At 52.2% G+C, this 18,360-nt stretch overlaps 1 protein-coding gene and 1 non-coding gene across 5 annotated transcripts in view; one reads left to right on the top strand and one right to left on the bottom strand.

The window, feature by feature from the left end:
- The first annotated feature begins 992 nt into the window (after nt 1-992).
- sin3b (SIN3 transcription regulator family member B) overlaps nt 993-18,360 on the top strand; it is a 62,290-nt gene continuing 44,922 nt past the window's right edge. For 2 of the 4 annotated variants that reach the window (XM_078198505.1, XM_078198501.1), the window contains exons 1-2: nt 1,008-1,086; nt 17,522-17,686. In XM_078198505.1, the coding sequence (XP_078054631.1) occupies nt 17,522-17,686 (165 nt within the window). In that variant the 5' untranslated portion in view covers nt 1,008-1,086. Of the gene's footprint in view, nt 1,087-17,521; nt 17,687-18,360 lie in introns of all 4 variants that reach the window. The other 2 variants (XM_078198502.1, XM_078198503.1) reach the window with 2 other exon arrangements.
- trnal-caa (transfer RNA leucine (anticodon CAA)) lies at nt 4,236-4,354 on the bottom strand. The gene is made up of 2 exons: nt 4,317-4,354; nt 4,236-4,270 (listed from the first exon to the last, which is right to left on the bottom strand). It is a non-coding gene; the product is annotated as a tRNA-Leu (tRNA).

The raw sequence follows: 18,360 nt of genomic DNA, 5'->3' as shown, positions 1-18,360 counted from the left end.
ACTGACCCTCTGACAGTGCGGCACTCCCTCAACACTGACCCTCTGACAGGGCGGCACTCCCTCAGCACTGACCCTCTGACAGTGCGGCACTCCCTCAACACTGACCCTCTGACAGGGCGGCACTCCCTCAGCACTGACCCTCTGACAGTGCCGCACTCCCTCAACACTGACCCTCTGACAGTGCGGCACTCCCTCAACACTGACCCTCTGACAGTGCGGCACTCCCTCAACACTGACCCTGTGACAGCGCGGCACTCCCTCAGCACTGACCCTCTGACAGTGCAGCACTCCCTCAGTACTGACCCTCTGACAGTGCAGCACTCCCTCAGTACTGACCCTCTGACAGTGCGGCACTCCCTCAGTACTGACCCTCTGACAGTGCAGCACTCCCTCAGCACTGACCCTCTGACAGTGCGGCACTCCCTCAGTACTGACCCTCTGACAGTGCGGCACTCCCTCAGCACTGACCCTCTGACAGTGCGGCACTCCCTCAGTACTGACCCTCTGACAGTGCGGCACTCCCTCAGCACTGACCCTCTGACAGTGCGGCACTCCCTCAGCACTGACCCTCTGACAGTGCGACACTCCCTCAGCACTGACCCTCTGACAGTGCGGCACTCCCTCAGCACTGACCCTCTGACAGTGCGGCACTCCCTCAGTACTGACCCTCTGACAGTGCGGCACTCCCTCAGCACTGACCCTCTGACAGTGCGGCACTCCCTCAGCACTGACCCTCTGACAGTGCGGCACTCCCTCAGCACTGACCCTCTGACAGTGCGGCACTCCCTCAGCACTGACCCGCTGACAGTGCGGCGGGGAGGGGTGCAGTTCGGGTGATTCTCTCTCAGCCCCGCTCCGATCTGACGGGCGCTTCGCCGGCGCGGCCTCTCCCCCGGAACGTTTCCCCCGGAGCCGCGCTGCCGCCCGGACGCTTCCTGGGCGGCTTCACCCGTCCCGCGCTCCAATTGGCTGAGTGGAGGCGCCGCCCCGGGGACGAGTTTGAGCGACGGACCGGAAGCGGGGAGCCGCCGGGGGCGCGGAGCCGGAACCGAGAGACGGAGCGCGGGGCCCGGGCCGGAGCGGCGGGTGAGAGGGAGCGGCGGCGGGGCACCGGGGACCGGGGGCGGCGGAGACCGGGGGGGGCGGAGGCCGGGGGGGGCGGAGGACCGGGGACCGGGGGGGCGGCCCGGAGACCCGGGGGCGGCCCGGAGCGCGGCGCGGACCCCCCCCCCCCACTCTCCCCTCTCGCCCCCCCCCACTCTCCCCTCCCCCACTCTCCCCTCTCGCCCCCCCCCCACTCTCCCCTCTCGCCCCCCCCCACTCTCCCCCCCCCCACTCTCCCCCCCCCCACTCTCCCCCCCCCCCCCACTCTCCCCCCCCCCCCACTCTCCCCCCCCCCCCCACTCTCCCCCCCCCCCCCACTCTCCCCCCCCCCCCCACTCTCCCCCCCCCCCCCCCACTCTCCCCCCCCACTCTCCCCCCCCCACTCTCCCCCCCCCACACTCTCCCCTCTCGCACCCCCCCCACTCTCCCCTCTCGCCCCCCCCCACTCTCCCCTCTCGCCCCCCCCACTCTCCCCTCTCGCCCCCCCCCCCACTCTCCCCTCTCGCCCCCCCCCCCACTCTCCCCTCTCGCCCCCCCCCCACTCTCCCCTCTTCCCCCCCCACTCTCCCCTCTCGCCCCCCCCCACTCTCCCCTCTCGCCCCCCCCACTCTCCCCTCTCGCCCCCCCCCCACTCTCCCCTCTCGCCCCCCCCCCACTCTCCCCTCTCGCCCCCCCCCCACTCTCCCTCTCGCCCCCCCCACTCTCCCCTCTCGCCCCCCCACTCTCCCCTCTCGCCCCCCCACTCTCCCCTCTCGCCCCCCCCCCACTCTCCCCTCTCGCCCCCCCCCACTCTCCCCTCTCGCCCCCCCCCCACTCTCCCCTCTCGCCCCCCCCCCACTCTCCCCTCTCGCCCCCCCCCCACTCTCCCCTCTCGCCCCCCCCACTCTCCCCTCTCGCCCTCCCCCCCCACTCTCCCCTCTCGCCCTCCCCCCCCACTCTCCCCTCTCGCCCTCCCCCCCACTCTCCCCTCTCGCCCCCCCCCCACTCTCCCCTCTCGCCCCCCCCCACTCTCCCCTCTCGCCCCCCCCTCACTCTCCCCTCTCGCCCCCCCCCCACTCTCCCCTCTCGCCCCCCCCCCACTCTCCCCTCTCGCCCCCCCCCCCACTCTCCCCTCTCGCCCCCCCCCCACTCTCCCCTCTCGCCCCCCCCCCACTCTCCCCTCTCGCCCCCCCCCCACTCTCCCCTCTCGCCCCCCCCACTCTCCCCTCTCGCCCCCCCCACTCTCCCCTCTCGCCCCCCCCCACTCTCCCCTCTCGCCCCCCCCACTCTCCCCTCTCGCCCCCCCCCACTCTCCCCTCTCGCCCCCCCCCACTCTCCCCTCTCGCCCCCCCCCACTCTCCCCTCTCGCCCCCCCACTCTCCCCTCTCGCCCCCCCCCACTCTCTCCTCTCGCCCCCCCCCACTCTCCCCTCTCGCCCCCCCCCACACTCCCCTCTCGCCCCCCCCCCACTCTCCCCTCTCGCCCCCCCCCACTCTCCCCTCTCGCCCCCCCCCCACTCTCCCCTCTCGCCCCCCCCCCACTCTCCCCTCTCGCCCCCCCCCCACTCTCCCCTCTCGCCCCCCCCCCACTCTCCCCTCTCGCCCCCCCCCACTCTCCCCTCTCGCCCCCCCCACTCTCCCCTCTCGCCCCCCCCCACTCTCCCCTCTCGCCCCCCCCACTCTCCCCTCTCGCCCCCCCCCACTCTCCCCTCTCGCCCCCCCCCACTCTCCCCTCTCGCCCCCCCCACTCTCCCCTCTCGCCCCCCCCCACTCTCCCCCTCTCGCCCCCCCCCCACTCTCCCCTCTCGCCCCCCCCCACTCTCCCCTCTCGCCCCCCCACTCTCCCCTCTCGCCCCCCCCCCCACTCTCCCCTCTCGCCCCCCCCCACTCTCCCCTCTCGCCCCCCCCCACTCTCCCCTCTCGCCCCCCCCCACTCTCCCCTATCGCCCCCCCCCACTCTCCCCTATCGCCCCCCCCCACTCTCCCCTATCGCCCCCCCCCACTCTCCCCTCTCGCCCCCCCCACTCTCCCCTCTCGCCACCCCCCACTCTCCCCTCTCGCCCCCCCCCCACTCTCCCCTCTCGCCCCCCCCCACTCTCCCCTCTCGCCCCCCCCCCTCTCTCCCCTCTCGCCCCCCCCCGCTCTCCCCTCTCGCCCCCCCCGCTCTCCCCTCTCGCCCCCCCCCGCTCTCCCCTCTCGCCCTCTCCCGCTCTCCCCTCTCGCCCTCTCCCCTCTCGCCCCCCCCCCGCTCTCCCCTCTCGACCCCCCCCGCTCTCCCCTCTCGCCCCCCCCGCTCTCCCCTCTCGCCCCCCCCACTCTCCCCTCTCGCCCCCCCCCACTCTCCCCTCTCGCCCCCCCCACTCTCCCCTCTCGCCCCCCCCCCACTCTCCCCTCTCGCCCCCCCCCCACTCTCCCCTCTCGCCCCCCCCCACTCTCCCCTCTCGCCCCCCCACTCCCCCCTCCCGCCCCTCCCCTCTCGCCCCTCCCGCCCCTCCCCTCTCGCCCCCCCCGCTCTCCCCACTCTTTCCCCGCCCCCCCCCAAACTCTTTCCCCCCCCCCCCCCTCAAACTCTTCCCCCTCACCCACCACCACCAAAGGTTTTGGATGATTTGGAAATGGACAATGAACTCCAGAGTAAGAATAATGAATGGGGGAAAGTCAACTTCAATGGGGTAAGAGTGGATCTGGGCGGAATAAATTGGAGTGAAAAGTTGGCAAGAAAAATGGTAGCCAACCAATGGACTAAATTCAAAGCCAAGATTGTTCAGTCACAGTGCATGTTTCCTCAAAAAAAAGTCAGGGCAAATCCAGAACCCCCTGGAAAACAAAATAGTTTTTAAAGTTTGTTTATTGGTTACAAGTAGGCTTACATTAACACAGCAATGAAGTTACTGTGGAAATCCCCTAGTTGCCCACACTCCGGTGCCTGTTCGGGTACACTGAGGGAGAATTTAGCATGGCCAATGCACCTAACCAGCACGTCTTTCAGACTGTGGGAGGAAACCGGAGCACCCGGAGGAAACTCACGCAGACACGGGGAGAACGTGCAGACTCCACACAGACACTGACCCAAACCGGGAATCGAACCCGGGTCCCTGGGCACTGAGGCAGCAGTGTCAAACGCTGTGCTACTGTACCACCCTAAAATGGAAATGTCAGGAGTGGGATTTGAACCCACACCCCAAGAAAGGGACCAGAGTTCACCAGGCTTACACAAGGCAAGGAATTATGCTCCTTGAGTCTGGCACCTTAGACCACTTGGCCATCCTGGCAACTTGCTGAGTTAGAGATTAAGATAAGGAAGAAAAAGTGTGCTTGTGATGGGTGTTAGGTTGAAAATACAATTGAGATCAGGGCGGCACGGTAGCGCAGTGGTTAGCACTGCTGCTTCACAGCTCCAGGGTCCTGGGTTCGAATCCCGGCTCGGGTCACTGTGTGTGTGGAGTTTGCACATTCTCCTCGTGTCTGCGTGGGTTTCCTCCGGGTGCTCTGGTTTCCTCCCACAGTCCAAAGATGTGCTGGTTAGGTTGATTGGCCAGGTTAAAAGAAAAAAATTGCCCCTTAAAGTCCTGGGATGTGTAGGTTAGAGGGATTAGCGGGTAAAATGTGTGGGGGTAGGGCCTGGGTGGGATTGTGGTCGGTGCAGACTCGATGGGCCGAATGGCCTCCTTCTGCACTGTAGGGTTTCTATGATTTTCTATGAAGTTCAGGGTGGAGGTGAAAATGTCAGAGAAGCAAGGAGGGAGTGTGAAAAGAGACTGGCAGCTAACAGGAAAGGAAATCAAAAAGGCTTCTATCGATTAGGGGATAAAAGGGGGGATTTATGCCCGGCGACAGAGGCAATAGGTGAGGAAGTGAGAGTGGAAATAACAAAGGGATTGGCCATAATGTTTCAGTCTTCATTCGACCCGGAGTGGCCAGTGGACTGGAGAATTGCAAATGCCCCCCCTTTTGTTCAAAAAAAGATGTAAAACTACACCCAGCAACTACAGGCTAGTCAGTTTAACCCCAGTGGCGGGAAACTTCTGGAAATAATTCAGGACTAAATTAATAGCCACGTGGATAAATGTGGATTAATGAAGGAAAGTCAGAATGGGTTTCTCAAGGGAAAATCATGTTTAACTAAATTCTTGGAGGTCTTTGATGAGGTGATAGAGGGTTGATAAGGGCAATGCTGTTGATGTGTTGTACTTGCAAAAGGCATTTAATACAGTGACGCACATCAGACCTGGGAACAAAGTTGGAATAAAAGGGACAGGAGCCACATGGATATGGAATTGGCTGAATGTCAGGAAACAAAGAATAGTGGTTAATGGAACAGAGGATGCTGGAAAATGTCCGCAGCAGTTCTGGCAGCATCTGTCAGGATAAAAATAACGTTTTGAGTTTTTCCAGCAGCCTCTGTTCTTTCAGATGCGAGCATCTGCAGTATTTTGATTATTTTAGTGGTTAATGGATATTTTTCCAGGTTAGAGGAAGGTTTGGAGTGGAGTTCCGCAGGGGTCAGTTTGGGACGCTTTTCCTGATGTATGTTACTGACCTAGACTGCGGTGTACAGGACACAATTTCCAAGTTTGCGGCCAATATAAAACTTGAAAGTATTGTGAACTTTGAACATGACAGTGTAGAACTTTAAAAAGACAGACAAGTCGGTGGAGGGGGTCGAGAGGTGGCAGCTGAAGTTCTGGCGGAATAATATAAAGTGATTAATTTTGGGAGAAAGAACATGGAGAAACAATAAAAAAATAAAGGGTACAACACTCTAAAGGAGGTGCAGGAGCAGAGGGACCTGTGTATGTGCATAAATCATTGAAGGTGGCAGAATAGATGGAGAGTGTGGTTAATAGAGCATGTAGTATTCTGGGCTTTATTAATAGGGGAGTAAAGGACAGGAGCAAGGAGATTCTGTAGAACTTCTATAAGACACCAGTTTAGTCTCAGCTGGAGTGTTGTGTACAGTTCTGGGCAGCACGTTATTGGAAGACAGTGGAGAGAGTGCAAAAAAAGTTATTGAGAATGGTTCCAGCAATGTAGAACTTCAGTTTTTGGAGCAAGTTGGGACTCTGTTCTGCGGAGGAGAGAAGACTGAGAGGTGATTTGATTGAGATATTCAAAATCATGAAGTGTCTGGACAGAGTGGACAGTTAGAAACTGTCCCTGCTGCGAAAAGATTGAGAATGAGAGGGCACAGATTTAAAATAATTGGCAAAAGAAGCAAATGTGATATGAGATGAAATCTCTTTAACCCATAGGAATAATGGTGTTGAAGGCTGAGTGTAGTCAATAAATAGGAGTCTGACATCGGTGTCTTTGTTATCTAGGTGTTCCAGGGTTGAGTGCAGGGCCAGGGAAATGGCGTCTGCTGTGGACCTGTTGTGGCGATAGGTGAACTGTAGCAGATCAAGGGCAGTCCAGGAGGCTGGAATTGATTCGTGCCATGACTAATTTTTCGAAGCACTTCATAATGATGGATGTCAGAGCCATCGGCCGATAGTCATTAAGGCATGTCGCCTGGTTTCTCTTTGGTACCGGGATGATGGTCGTGGTCTTGAAGCAGATAGGGACCTCAGATTGTTGTGGAGAGAGGTTGAAGATGTCTGTGAATATCCCGATCATCTGATCCGCGCAGGATCTGAGTGCTTGTCTGGGTACCCCATCCGGGCCAGTCGCTTTCTGTGCATTGACCTTCGAGAAAGCTGCTTTGACATCTGCAATGGTGACCTCGGATATAGGTTTGTCTGAGACGTCCGGGGTGGAGGACATGCTCTCGCTGACATCTTGCTAAAACAGGCATAGAATGCATTGAGCTCACCAGGGAGGGGTGTGTTGGAGCCGGTGATTTTACATGCCTTCATCTTGTAGCCTGTTATGTCTTGCAGACCGTGCCATAGTTGGCAGGGATCTGTGTGGCCCGGTACTGTCTTTTGGCATCTTTGATGGATCTCCTTAGATCGTATCTGGCTTTCTTGTACAGGTCAGTGTCGCCTGACCTGAACGCCTCAGACCTGGACTTCAGCAGGCAGTGGATATCCCTGTTCATCCATGGTTTCCGGTTGGGGAACACACGGATTTGCTTCTTTGGCACACAGTCTTCTACATAGTTACTAATAGAAACATAGAAAAACTACAGCACAATACAGGTCCTTCAGCCCACAAAGTTGTGCCGAACATGTCCCTACCTTAACGATTACTAGGCTTACCTATAACCCTCCATCTTACTAAGTTCCATGTACTTATCTAAAAGTCTCTTTAAAAGACCCTATCGAATCTGCCTCCACCACCGTTGCTGGCAGCCCATTCCACGCACCCACCACCCTCTGAGTGAAAAACTTACCCCTGACATCTCCCCTGTACCTACTCCCCAGCACCTTAAACCTGTGTCCTCTTGTGGCAACCATTTCAGCCCTGGGAAAAAGCCTCTGCCTATCCACTCGATCAATACCTCTCAACATCTTATGCACCTCTATCAGGTCACCCCTCATCCTTCGTCTCTCCAAGGAGAAAAGGCCGAGCTCACTCAACCTATCCTCACAAGGCATGCTCCCCAACTCAGGCAACATTCTTGTAAATCTCCTCTGCACCCTTTCTATGGCTTCCACATCCTTCTTGTAATGAGGCGACCAGAACTGAGCACAGTCCTCCAAGTGGGGTCTGATCAGGGTCCTATATAGCTGCAACATTATCTCACGACTCTGAAACTCAATTTCTCGATTGATGAAGGCCAGTACACCATACGCCTTCTTAACCACAGCCTCAAACTGCACAGCTGCTTTGAGCGTCCTATGAACTCGGACCCCAAGATCTTTCTGATCTTCCACTCTGCCAAGAGTCCTACCATTAATATTATATTCCGCCATCCTATTAGACCTGCCAAAATGAACCAGTTACTGTGGTGGCGTACTCGTTCAGGCTGGTCACTGGGTTTTTAAATAATGACCAGTCCACTGACTCTAAGCAGTCCCATAGGAGATCATCCGATTCCTCAGACCAACATTGCATGACTTTCTTTGACGGATTCTCCCGTTTCAGAGTCAGGAGGCGAGTCACTTGCCGGAGGATTCCCAGCCTCTGACCTGCTTTTGTAGCCACAGTATTTATATGGCTGGTCTCGTTCAGTTTCTGGTCAGTGGTAACCCCCGGCTTGATGATAGTGGGGAATTCAGCAATGGTAATGCCACTGAATGTTAAGTGATGGTGGTTAGATTTAGTCTTGTTGGAGCATTGGCCGGTTCTGTCACATTGCCCGGCACTTGTGTGGTGTGAATGTTACTTGCTACTTATCAGCCCGAGCCTGGATATTGTCCAGGTCGTGCTGCATTTGGACATGGACTGTTTCAGTATCTGAGGAGTTGCGAATGGTGCTGAACATTGTGCAGTCGTCAGCGAACATCCCCACTTCTGACCTTATGATGGAAGGAAAGTCATTGATGAAGCAGCTGAAGATGGTTGGGCCTTGGACACTGCAAAGAACAATACAGCACAGGAACAGGCCCTTCAGCCCTCCAAGTCTGCACCGATCATGTGTTCCTAACTAGACCATCCGTTTGTATCCCTCTATTCCCAGTCTGTTCATGTGGCTATCTAGATAAGTCTTAAATGATCCCAGCGTGTCTGCCTCAACCACCTTGCTTGGCAGTGCATTCCAGGCTCCCACCACCCTCTGTGTAAAATACATCCCCCGCATATCTGTATTGAACCTTGCCCCCCTTACCTTGAACTTGTGACCCCTTGTGTTTGTCATTTCTGACCTGGGAAAAAGCTTCCGACTGTTCCCCCTATTTATGCCCTTCATAATTTTATAAACTTCTATTAGGTCGCCCCTCAACCTCCGTCTTTCCAGGGAGAACAACCCTAGTTTACTCAATCTCTCCTCATAGCTAATACCCTCCATACCAGGCAACATCCTGGTAAACCTTTTCTGCACTCTCTCCAAAGCCTCCACGTCCTTCTGGTAGTGTGGCGACCAGAACTGGACGCAGTATTCCAAATGTGGCCTAACCAACGTTCTATATAACTGCAACATCATGTGCCAACTTTTATACCCTGAGGAACTCCTGTAGTCATGTCCTGATGTTTGGGAATGCGCTACCTGAGAATGTGGTGGTGGCGGGTTTAATTGAAGCGTTCAAAATAGAATTCGACGGTCATCTGAAAAGGATGAATGTGTGGGGAAGAAGGTAGTGAACAGCCGGGGCAGGACATCCTCCAAGGTGGTGAGATCTGGAGTACAGGACTTCCTTCTCTTCTCTGCTGATGCTCTACATTTTTAAAAATCTATTTGTGGGATGTGGGTGTTGCTGGCTGGCCAGCATTTATTGTCCATCCCTAGTTGTCTGAGGGCAATTGAAAGTCAACCACATTGTTGTGGCTCTGGAGTCGCATGTAGGGCCAGACCAGGCAAACACGGCAGATTTCCTTCCCGAAAGGACGTTCATGAACCAGGTGGGTTTTTCCGACAGTTGACATGGTTTCATGGTCATCAGTAGAATCTTAATTCCAGATATTTTTTATTGATTTCAAATTTCACCATCTGCCTTGAAGGGATTTGAACCCGGGTCTCCAGAGCATTAGCTGACTTTCTGGATTAACAGTCTAGTGATAACACCATGAGGCCATCGCCTCCTGCATCATCAGCAGGCGTTGGGACTCGCAAGTTATTGCCATTTAGAACGATTGGTAGCAAAACTCCTCCCAGTCATTAAGTCAATGCCGTGCTTCAAAGAGAGATTGAGAGTGTCTTTGTTGTGTTTTCTTTGTCCTCCCCTGGAACTATAGACCAGTGAGCCTAATGTCGGAACTGGAGAAGTTGCTCCATTATCAAGAATTTCATAACTCAGCATTTGGAAGGCAGTGGTATAATCAGACAAAGTCAGCATGGATTTCCAAAAGGAAAATCGTGCTTGAGGAATCTATTGGAATTTTTTGAGGATGTAACCAGTAGAGTTGACCGAGGAGAACCAGTGGATGTGGTTTATTTAGACTTTCAGAAAGCTTTCGGCAAGTTCTCACAGAACAGACTACTGTGTAAAATTTAAGCACCTGGGATTGCAGGTGATGTCTTGAGATGGACAGAAAGCTGGTGAGCAGATAAGAAGCAAAGTATTAGCATAAATGGGTCTTTTCCTGATTGGCAGTCAGTGACTAGTGGGGTTCCACAGGGATCTGTGCTAGGACCCCAATTGTTCACATTATATATTAATGATTTGGAAGAGGGAACTGAATGTATTATCTCCAGATTTGCAGATGATACAAAGTTGGGTGGGAGGGTGAGCTGTGAGGAGGATACAGAGGTGTTTCAGCGTGATTTGGACAGGCTGTGTGTGGGCATCTGCATGGCAGATGCAGTATAATGTGGATAAATGTGAGGTTATCCACTTTGGTAGCAATAATAGGAAGACAGATTATTACTTGAGTGGGTGTAAATTGAGAGAGGCGGATACTCAGCGAGACCTTGGAGTCCTCGTGCATCAGTCACTGAAAGTAAGCGCGCAGGTACAGCAGGCAGTAAAGAAGGGAAATGGAATGTTGGCCTTCATAGTGAGGGGATTTGAGTTTAGGGATAGGGATGTTTTGTTGTAATTGTATAGGGTGTTGGTGAGGCCACACCTGGAGTATTGTGTGCAGTTTTGGTGTCCTTATCTGAGGAAAGATGCCCTTGCTATAAAGGGAGTACAGCGAAGGTTTACCAAGCTGATACCTGGGATGGCAGGTCTGTCTTAGAGGAGAGACTATGTTGGTTAGGATTATATTCACTGGAGTGTAGATGAGTGAGAGAGGATCTCATAGAAACTTATGAAATTCTAACAGGGTTAGACAGGGTAGATTCAAAGAATGTTCCCAATGGTGGGGGAGTCCAGAACTAGGGGTCATAGTTTGAGGACAAGGGGTAAACCTTTTAGAACTGAGGGGAGGAGAAATTTCTTCACCCAGAGGGTGGTGAATGTGTGGAATTCACTCCCACAGAATGTAGTTGAGGCCAAAACATTGCCTGATTTCCAGAAGAAATTAGATATAGCTCTTGGGGCTAAAGGGACCAAGGGATATGGGGGGGGGAAGGGGAAATCAGGATATTGAATTTGATGATCAGCCATGATCAAAATGAATGGCGGAGCAGGCTCGAAGGGCCAAATGAACACCACCTGCTTCTAGTTTCTATGTTTCTAACGCTGGCCATTTGAGATTAGGGAAAGTAGGACTGGTGAGGAAGGAGCTGGTTTTTCACACATTTGGACACAGTTTCCACTCTGTTGTGGTTGATTTTGCCGGAATTTTGTGGAGCTGGCTTCACGAAGCATATTCGTGTTTATTCAGCAATCTTCCCAATGCACCTGGAGGATGGGGCGGGGACATTGCTGATGGAATTTCTCCAGCGCTTTGATGTGTCACTGATGTACAGTTGAGGTCTCGGTGCAGTACAGGAGTGTGGTGACTGCAGCTGGTCTGTACACCAAGACCTTTGTCGACTTGTGGAGGTCTTTGCTGTCTGACACTTGCTGCTGTAGCTTGGGGAAGGCTGAGCTGGAGCAGCTGGCCTGGGGCTGGATCCCTCGTCAATGGCGGCCTTTTGAGTGAGCTGACTGTCGCGGTGTGGGAAATGCTGAACAAATTGCAGAGTGCCTCCATCAACATAGTAAGAGTTTTAACACCAGGTTAAAGTCCAACAGGTTTATTTGGTAGCAAATGCCATTAGCTTTCGGAGCTGCTCCTTCGTCAGATGGAGTGGAAATGTGCTCTCAAACAGTGCATACAGAGACACAAAATCAAGTTACAGCATACTGATTAGAATGCGAATCTTTACAGCTAATCAGGTCTTAAAGATACAGACTATGTGAGTGGAGGGAGCATTAGGCACAGGTTAAAGAAATGTGTATTGTCTCTAGACAGGACAGCCAGTGAGATTCTGCAAGTCCAGGAGGCAAGCTGTGGGGGTTATCGATAGTGTGACATGAACCCAAGATCCCAGTTTAGGCCGTCCTCATGTGTGCGGAACTTGGCTATCAGTTTCTGCTCAGCGACTCTGCGCTGTCGTGTGTTGTGAAGGCCGCCTTGGAGAACGCTTACCCGAAGATCAGAGGCTGAATGCCCGTGACCGCTGAAGTGCTCCCCCACAGGAAGAGAACAGTCTTGCCTGGTGATTGTCGAGCGGTGTTCATTCATCCGTTGTCGTAGCATCTACATGGTTTCCCCAATGTACCATGCCTCGGGACATCCTTTCCTGCAGTGTATCAGGTAGACAACGTTGGCCGAGTTGCAAGAATAGGTACCGTGTACCTGGTAGATGGTGTTCTCACGTGAGATGATGGCATCTGTGTCGATGATCCGGCACGTCTTGCAGAGGTTGCTGTGGCAGGGTTGTGTGGTGTCGTGGTCACTGTTCTCCTGAAGGCTGGGTAGTTTGCTGCGGACAATGGTCTGTTTGAGGTTGTGCGGTTGTTTGAAGGCAAGAAGTGGGGGTGTGGGGATGGCCTTGGCGAGATGTTCACCTTACCCGTGTTTACCCCAGTCCAACGCTGGCATCTCCACATCATGACTTCCAGCAGCACATACAGGAGGTGGAATATTTGGCTGCTGGTTCTAGGATGATATGAGGCTTGTTTTGTCAACGTGCAAGGATTGGTTGAGTTTCTTCAATGAAGAATTGTTGAGAGTGGTGTGGACGTGGAGAGGATGTTTCCACTAGTAGGAAAAACTAGAACAGAGGGCCCAACCTCAGGCTGAAGGGACGATCCTTTAAAACAGAGATGAGGAGGAATTTCTTCAGCCAGAGAGTGGTGAACCTGTGGAATTCTTTGCCGCAGAAGGCTGTGGAGGCCAGGTCATTGAGTGTCTTTAAGACAGAGATAGATAGGTTCTTGATTAATAAGGGAATCAGGGGTTATGGGGAAAAGGCAGGAGAATGGGGATGAGAAAATAATCAGCCTTGATTGAATGGCGGAGCAGACTTGATAGGCCGAGTGGCCTAATTTTGCTCCTATGTCTTTGGTTTTATGGTTTGAAATCTGGTGCAGAGTGATCAACAACAGTGCAGTCATCTGCAAACTGTAGATCATGCATGTCTATGGTGGTGAGTTTCATTTTGGCATGGAGGCGACTGAGGTTAAAGAGTTTTATATCTAGATGGTATTTAATACTCACACCAGATAGCAGTTGGTCTTTAATGAGATGAATAGCCACCATCAGGTCGATTGTAAATGGGATGGGCACTGTCACATAGACTTGCTCTCCATTGATCTGGAATTTGAAAGTGTCTTTCAGAATTCCCACGCAAGACCGTTGCAGTTGTATCATCATGGAACAGTTGCAGGATTGTGATGACGTTTATTTGGAGCGCGATCCACACAGTTTCCATTTATTGAGTCAGAGGTTTTGTCAGGTGCATGAAAACCAGGAGTTCCTGCTGCTGTTCTTGACATTTTTCTCGGATTATTCTGTGGGTGATCAAAGGGACTGGTGGAACAGAACAGACTGGGAGTTAAATGGTGCATCTGGCACTTGCTGCGGGTGGTCTCTGATGGGGACTAAGTCCTCTGACAGACTATTTCTGTTGCAGTAAAGGACAATTTTCACTGAAATTAATTTTGGTTTTGACTTTGGCCGTGGGGTTGGGTTTGAGCAGAACCATAGAATCCCTACAGTGCAGAAGGAGGCAATTTGGCCCATCGAACCTGCACCGACTCTGCAAAAGAGCATCTTACACAGGCCCAACCCCCAGCCCGATCCCCGTAACCCCACATATTTACCTGGCTAATCTACCTAACCTACACATCCTTGGAATGATTTCTTTTGCTGGAGGAATCACAGAATTCAATACTAAAACCAGAGTGGAAACCTGTAGCATTCTCCTTGATATCTGGTGGACAAATGAAGCTCTCCTGAGACTTGAGGGGCTGAATAGCCTCTTCCTGTGTGAGGTTACCAACAATACACCTATTACACTCCTGACTGCTGTCATTAGTTTTATTTAGTTGATTGTGGTTTGTGAGCGGTTCCATTCTGGCAGTATGTGTTACTAGATTACATGAACTTTAGCAAGGCCATTGACAAGGTACCGCATTGTAGGTTGTTGCATAAGGTTAAATCTCACGGGATCCAGGGTGAGGTATTTAAATGGAAACAAAATTGGCTTCTTGACAGAAGCCAGAGGGTGGTTGTAGAGAATTGTTTTTCAAACTGGAGGCCTGTGACCAGCGGTGTGCCTCAGGGATCAGTGCTGGGTCCACTGTTATTTGTCATTTATATTAATGATTTGGATGAGGATATAGGGGGCATGGTTAGTAAGTTTGCAGATGACACCAAGATTGGTGGCACGGTGGGCAGTGAAGAAGGTTATCTTGGATTGCAACGGGATCTTAATCAATTGGGTTGATGAATGGCAGATGGAGTTTAATTTAGACGAATGTGAGGTGATGCATTTGGTAGATTGAACCATAGAGTCATAGAGGTTTACAGCATGGAAAAAGACCCTTCGGCCCAACTTGTCCATGCCACCCTTTTTTTTTAAAACCCCGAAGCTAATCCCAATTGCCCGCATTTGGCCCATATCTCTCCATACCCATCGTACCCATGTAACTATATAAATGCTTTTTAAAAGATAAAATTGTACCCGCCTCTACTACTATATCTCGCAGCTTGTTCCAGACACTCACCACCCTCTGTGTGAAAAAATTGCCCCACTGGACACTTTTGTATCTCTCCCCTCTCACCTTAAACCTATGCCCTCTAGTTTTAGACTCCCCTACCTTTGGGAAAAGATGTTGACTATCTACCTTGTCTATGCCCCTCATTATTTTATAGATCTCTATAAGACCCCTCAGCCTCCTACGCTCCAGAGAGAAAAGTCCCAGTCTATTCAGCCTCTCCTTATAACTCAATCCATCAAGTCCCGGTAGCACCCTAGCAAATCTTTTCTGCACTCTTTCTAGTTTAATAATATCCTTTCTATAATAGGGTGACCAGAATTGCACACAGTATTCCCAGTGTGGCCGTACCAATGTCTCTTGTACAACTTCAACAAGACGTCCCAACTCCTGTATTCAATGTTCTGACCGATGAAACCAAGCATGCCGAATGCCTTCTTCACCACTCTGTCCACCTGTGACTCCATTTTCAAGGAGCTATGAACATGTAACCCTAGATCTCTTTGTTCTGTAACTCTCCCCAACGCCCTCCCATTAACTGAGTAAGTCCTGCCCTGGTTCAATCTACCAAAATGCATCACCTCGCATTTGTCTAAATTAAACTCCATCTGCCATTCGTCAGCCCACTGGCCCAATTGATCCAGATCGCGTTGCAATTGGAGATAACCGTCTTCACTGTCCACTATACCACCAATCTTGGTGTCATCTGCAAATTTAGTAACCATGCCCCCTATATCCTCACAGGCCTCCAGTTTGAAAAACAACTCTCTACAACCACCCTCTGGCTTCTGTCAAGAAGTGGGGATTCCGGCGTTGGACTCGGGTGAAAACAGTAGGAAGTCTCACAACACCAGGTTAAAGTCCAACAGGTTTATTTGGTAGCAAATACCATAAACTTTCGGAGCGCTGCTCCTTCGTCAATTCGTCAAATGCAGGCTGTCCTGTCTGGAGACAATACACATCTCTTTAACCTGTGTTTAATGCTCCCTCCACCCACATTGTCTGTATCTTTAAGATCTGGTTGGCTGTAGGGATTCGCATTCTAATCAGTATTCTGTAACTTGATTCTGTGTCTCTGTGCACTGTTTGAGAGCACATTTCCACTCCATCTGACGAAGGAGCAGCGCTCCGAAAGCTTATGGTATTTGCTACCGAATAAACCTGTTGGACTTTAACCTGGTGTTGTGAGACGACTTATTCTGTCAAGAAGCCAATTTTGTATCCATTTAGATACCTCATCCCGGATCCCGTGAGATTTAACCTTATGCAACAACCTACCATGCGGTACCTTGTCAAAGGCCTTGCTAAAGTCCATGTAGACAACATCAACTGCACTGCCCTCATCTACCTTCTTGGTTACCCCTTCAAAAAATTCATTTAAATTTGTGAGACATGATTTTCCACTCACAAAGCCATGCTGACTGTCCCTAATCAGTCCTTGCGTCTCTAAATGCCTGTAGATCCTGTCTCTCAAAATACGTTCCAACAATTTACCCACCACAGATGTGAGGCTCACTGGGCTATAGTTCCCAGGCTTTTCCCTGCAGCCCTTTTTAAACAAAGGCACAACATTTACCACTCTCCAATCTTCAGGCACCTCACCAGTGCAGGACTTACTCAGTTAATGGTAGGGTGTTGGGGAGAGTTACAGAACAGAGAGATCTAGGGGTACAGGTTCATAGCTCATTGAAAGTGGAGTCACAGGTGGACAGAGTGGTGAAGAAGGCATTCGGCATGCTTGGTTTCATTGGTCAGAACATTGAATACAGGAGTCGGGACGTTTTGTTGAAGTTGTACAAGACATTGGTACGGCCACACTTGGAATACTGTGTGCAATTCTGGTCACCCTATTATAGAAAGGATATTATTAAACTAGAAAGAGTGCAGAAAAGATTTACTAGGATGCTTCCGGGACTTGATGGATTCAGTTATAATGAGAGGCTGGATAGACTGAGACTTTTTCCTCTGGAGTGTAGGAGGCTGAGGGGTGATCTTATCGAGGTCTATAAAATAACGAGGGGCACAGATCAGCTAGATAGTCAATATCTTTTCCCAAAGGTAGGGGAGTCTAAAACTAGGGGGCATAGATTTAAGTTGAGAGGGGAGAGATACAAAAGTGTCCAGAGGGGCAATTTTTTCACACAGAGGGTGGTGAGTGGCTGGAACAAGCTGCCAGAGGTAGTAGTAGAGGCGGGTATAATTTTGTCTTTTAAAAAGCATTTAGACAGTTACATAGGTACGATGGGTATAGAGGGATATGGGCCATTTGCAGGCAATTGGGACAAGCTTAGGGGTTTAAGAAAAAAAAGGGTGGCATGGACAAGTTGGGCCGAAGGGCCTGTTTCCATGCTGTAAACCTCTATGACTCTGAGCTGTGGCTGACCTGCATGGAGAGCTTTCATCGCCTGACCCTGGCGTGGCGCGCTGGCCCCACGCTTGATGCCGGGGCTCCAGTTTCTGGGGTTGTTGCTTTGCATTTAGGTGACTTCTAAATTTATTTTGTGGGATGTGGGTGTCGCTGGATAGGCTAGCATTTATTACTCATCCCTCATTGCCCTTTGAGAGGTGGTGCTGAGTTGCCTTCTCGAGCCGATGCTGCCCTGTTGGGGAGAACACTAACGGCAATGATCAACTGCAGCTTGTTAATTCAGCACAGACTCTCGCCTCTGGTTGGACAGATGAATGCTTCTGTGCAGATCTCAGATCACAGTCCTGGACCCCCCTTCCTCAGCTTCTCTCTTTCTCCCTGCCTCGTGTCACATCTCAGACTGAAGCCTCAGTTTCTGTCCCTTTTTCCAATAGATGCCTGGGGTGAATCAAGGCTCAGAGCTGGAGCCTCCACCGTCCCAGATACAGCAGCGTGCAGGAGAGACCATGGCCAAGATTCAAGCCCATCTTCAACAGATTCAGGCTCAGAGCTTTGTGGTGCAGAAACAGGCCCAGCAACAGCAGTTCCAGAGACTCAAGGTAAGACTGAGTGACAGATTGAAGCAATGTACTGGACTTCCAGCCATGCATACGACAGGGTTCAGGATCCAGTCCCAATGCACCTGAAATACATTGACAAAGAGGCGCACTCATTGTTCTGGAGAGGTCTTCACCTGGTGACAGAGTTCGCTTTACTCCCTGGCTAAAACCTGCAACGTATCCTGGGTTTTCCGGAATGGTGATGTCCCTCTCAATCAAATAAATATATTACACAGCAGAGCGTGCTGTCCCAGGGTCAGAGCCTGAGCATAATTATCCTGTATCCTATTCTGAGACTTCGAGCGCACAATTAGGACAAGTGTACTGAAGGAGAGGCCACATTGGAATGTCTCTCCTGCATTGATCTGGCATCGCGTGTAGGTGTTAGTGATGTTACAATAAATTGGGAATGCTTCACTCGTGAAGTCACCCCTGTCTGAGGAGGAGGTGATGCCATGAGGCCTGTGCCACCGGGGACACGGAGACAATTGTAATCAGAAATGCGAATTTGGGAAAGTAGGTTTGTTACTGTGTGTGTGAGTGCGTGCCTGCCTGTCTGTGTGTGTGAGTGCCTGCCTGCCTGTCAGTGTGTGAGTGCCTGTCTGCCTGTCAGTGTGTGAGTGCCTGTCTGCCTGTCAGTGTGTGAGTGCCTGTCTGCCTGTCAGTGTGTGAGT

The sequence above is a fragment of the Mustelus asterias genome, chromosome 26, assembly GCF_964213995.1.
Source record: "Mustelus asterias chromosome 26, sMusAst1.hap1.1, whole genome shotgun sequence".
Lineage (NCBI taxonomy): Eukaryota > Metazoa > Chordata > Chondrichthyes > Carcharhiniformes > Triakidae > Mustelus > Mustelus asterias.
The sequence above is the reverse complement of the archived record's forward strand: the minus strand, read 5'-3'. Positions and strand labels throughout refer to the sequence as shown.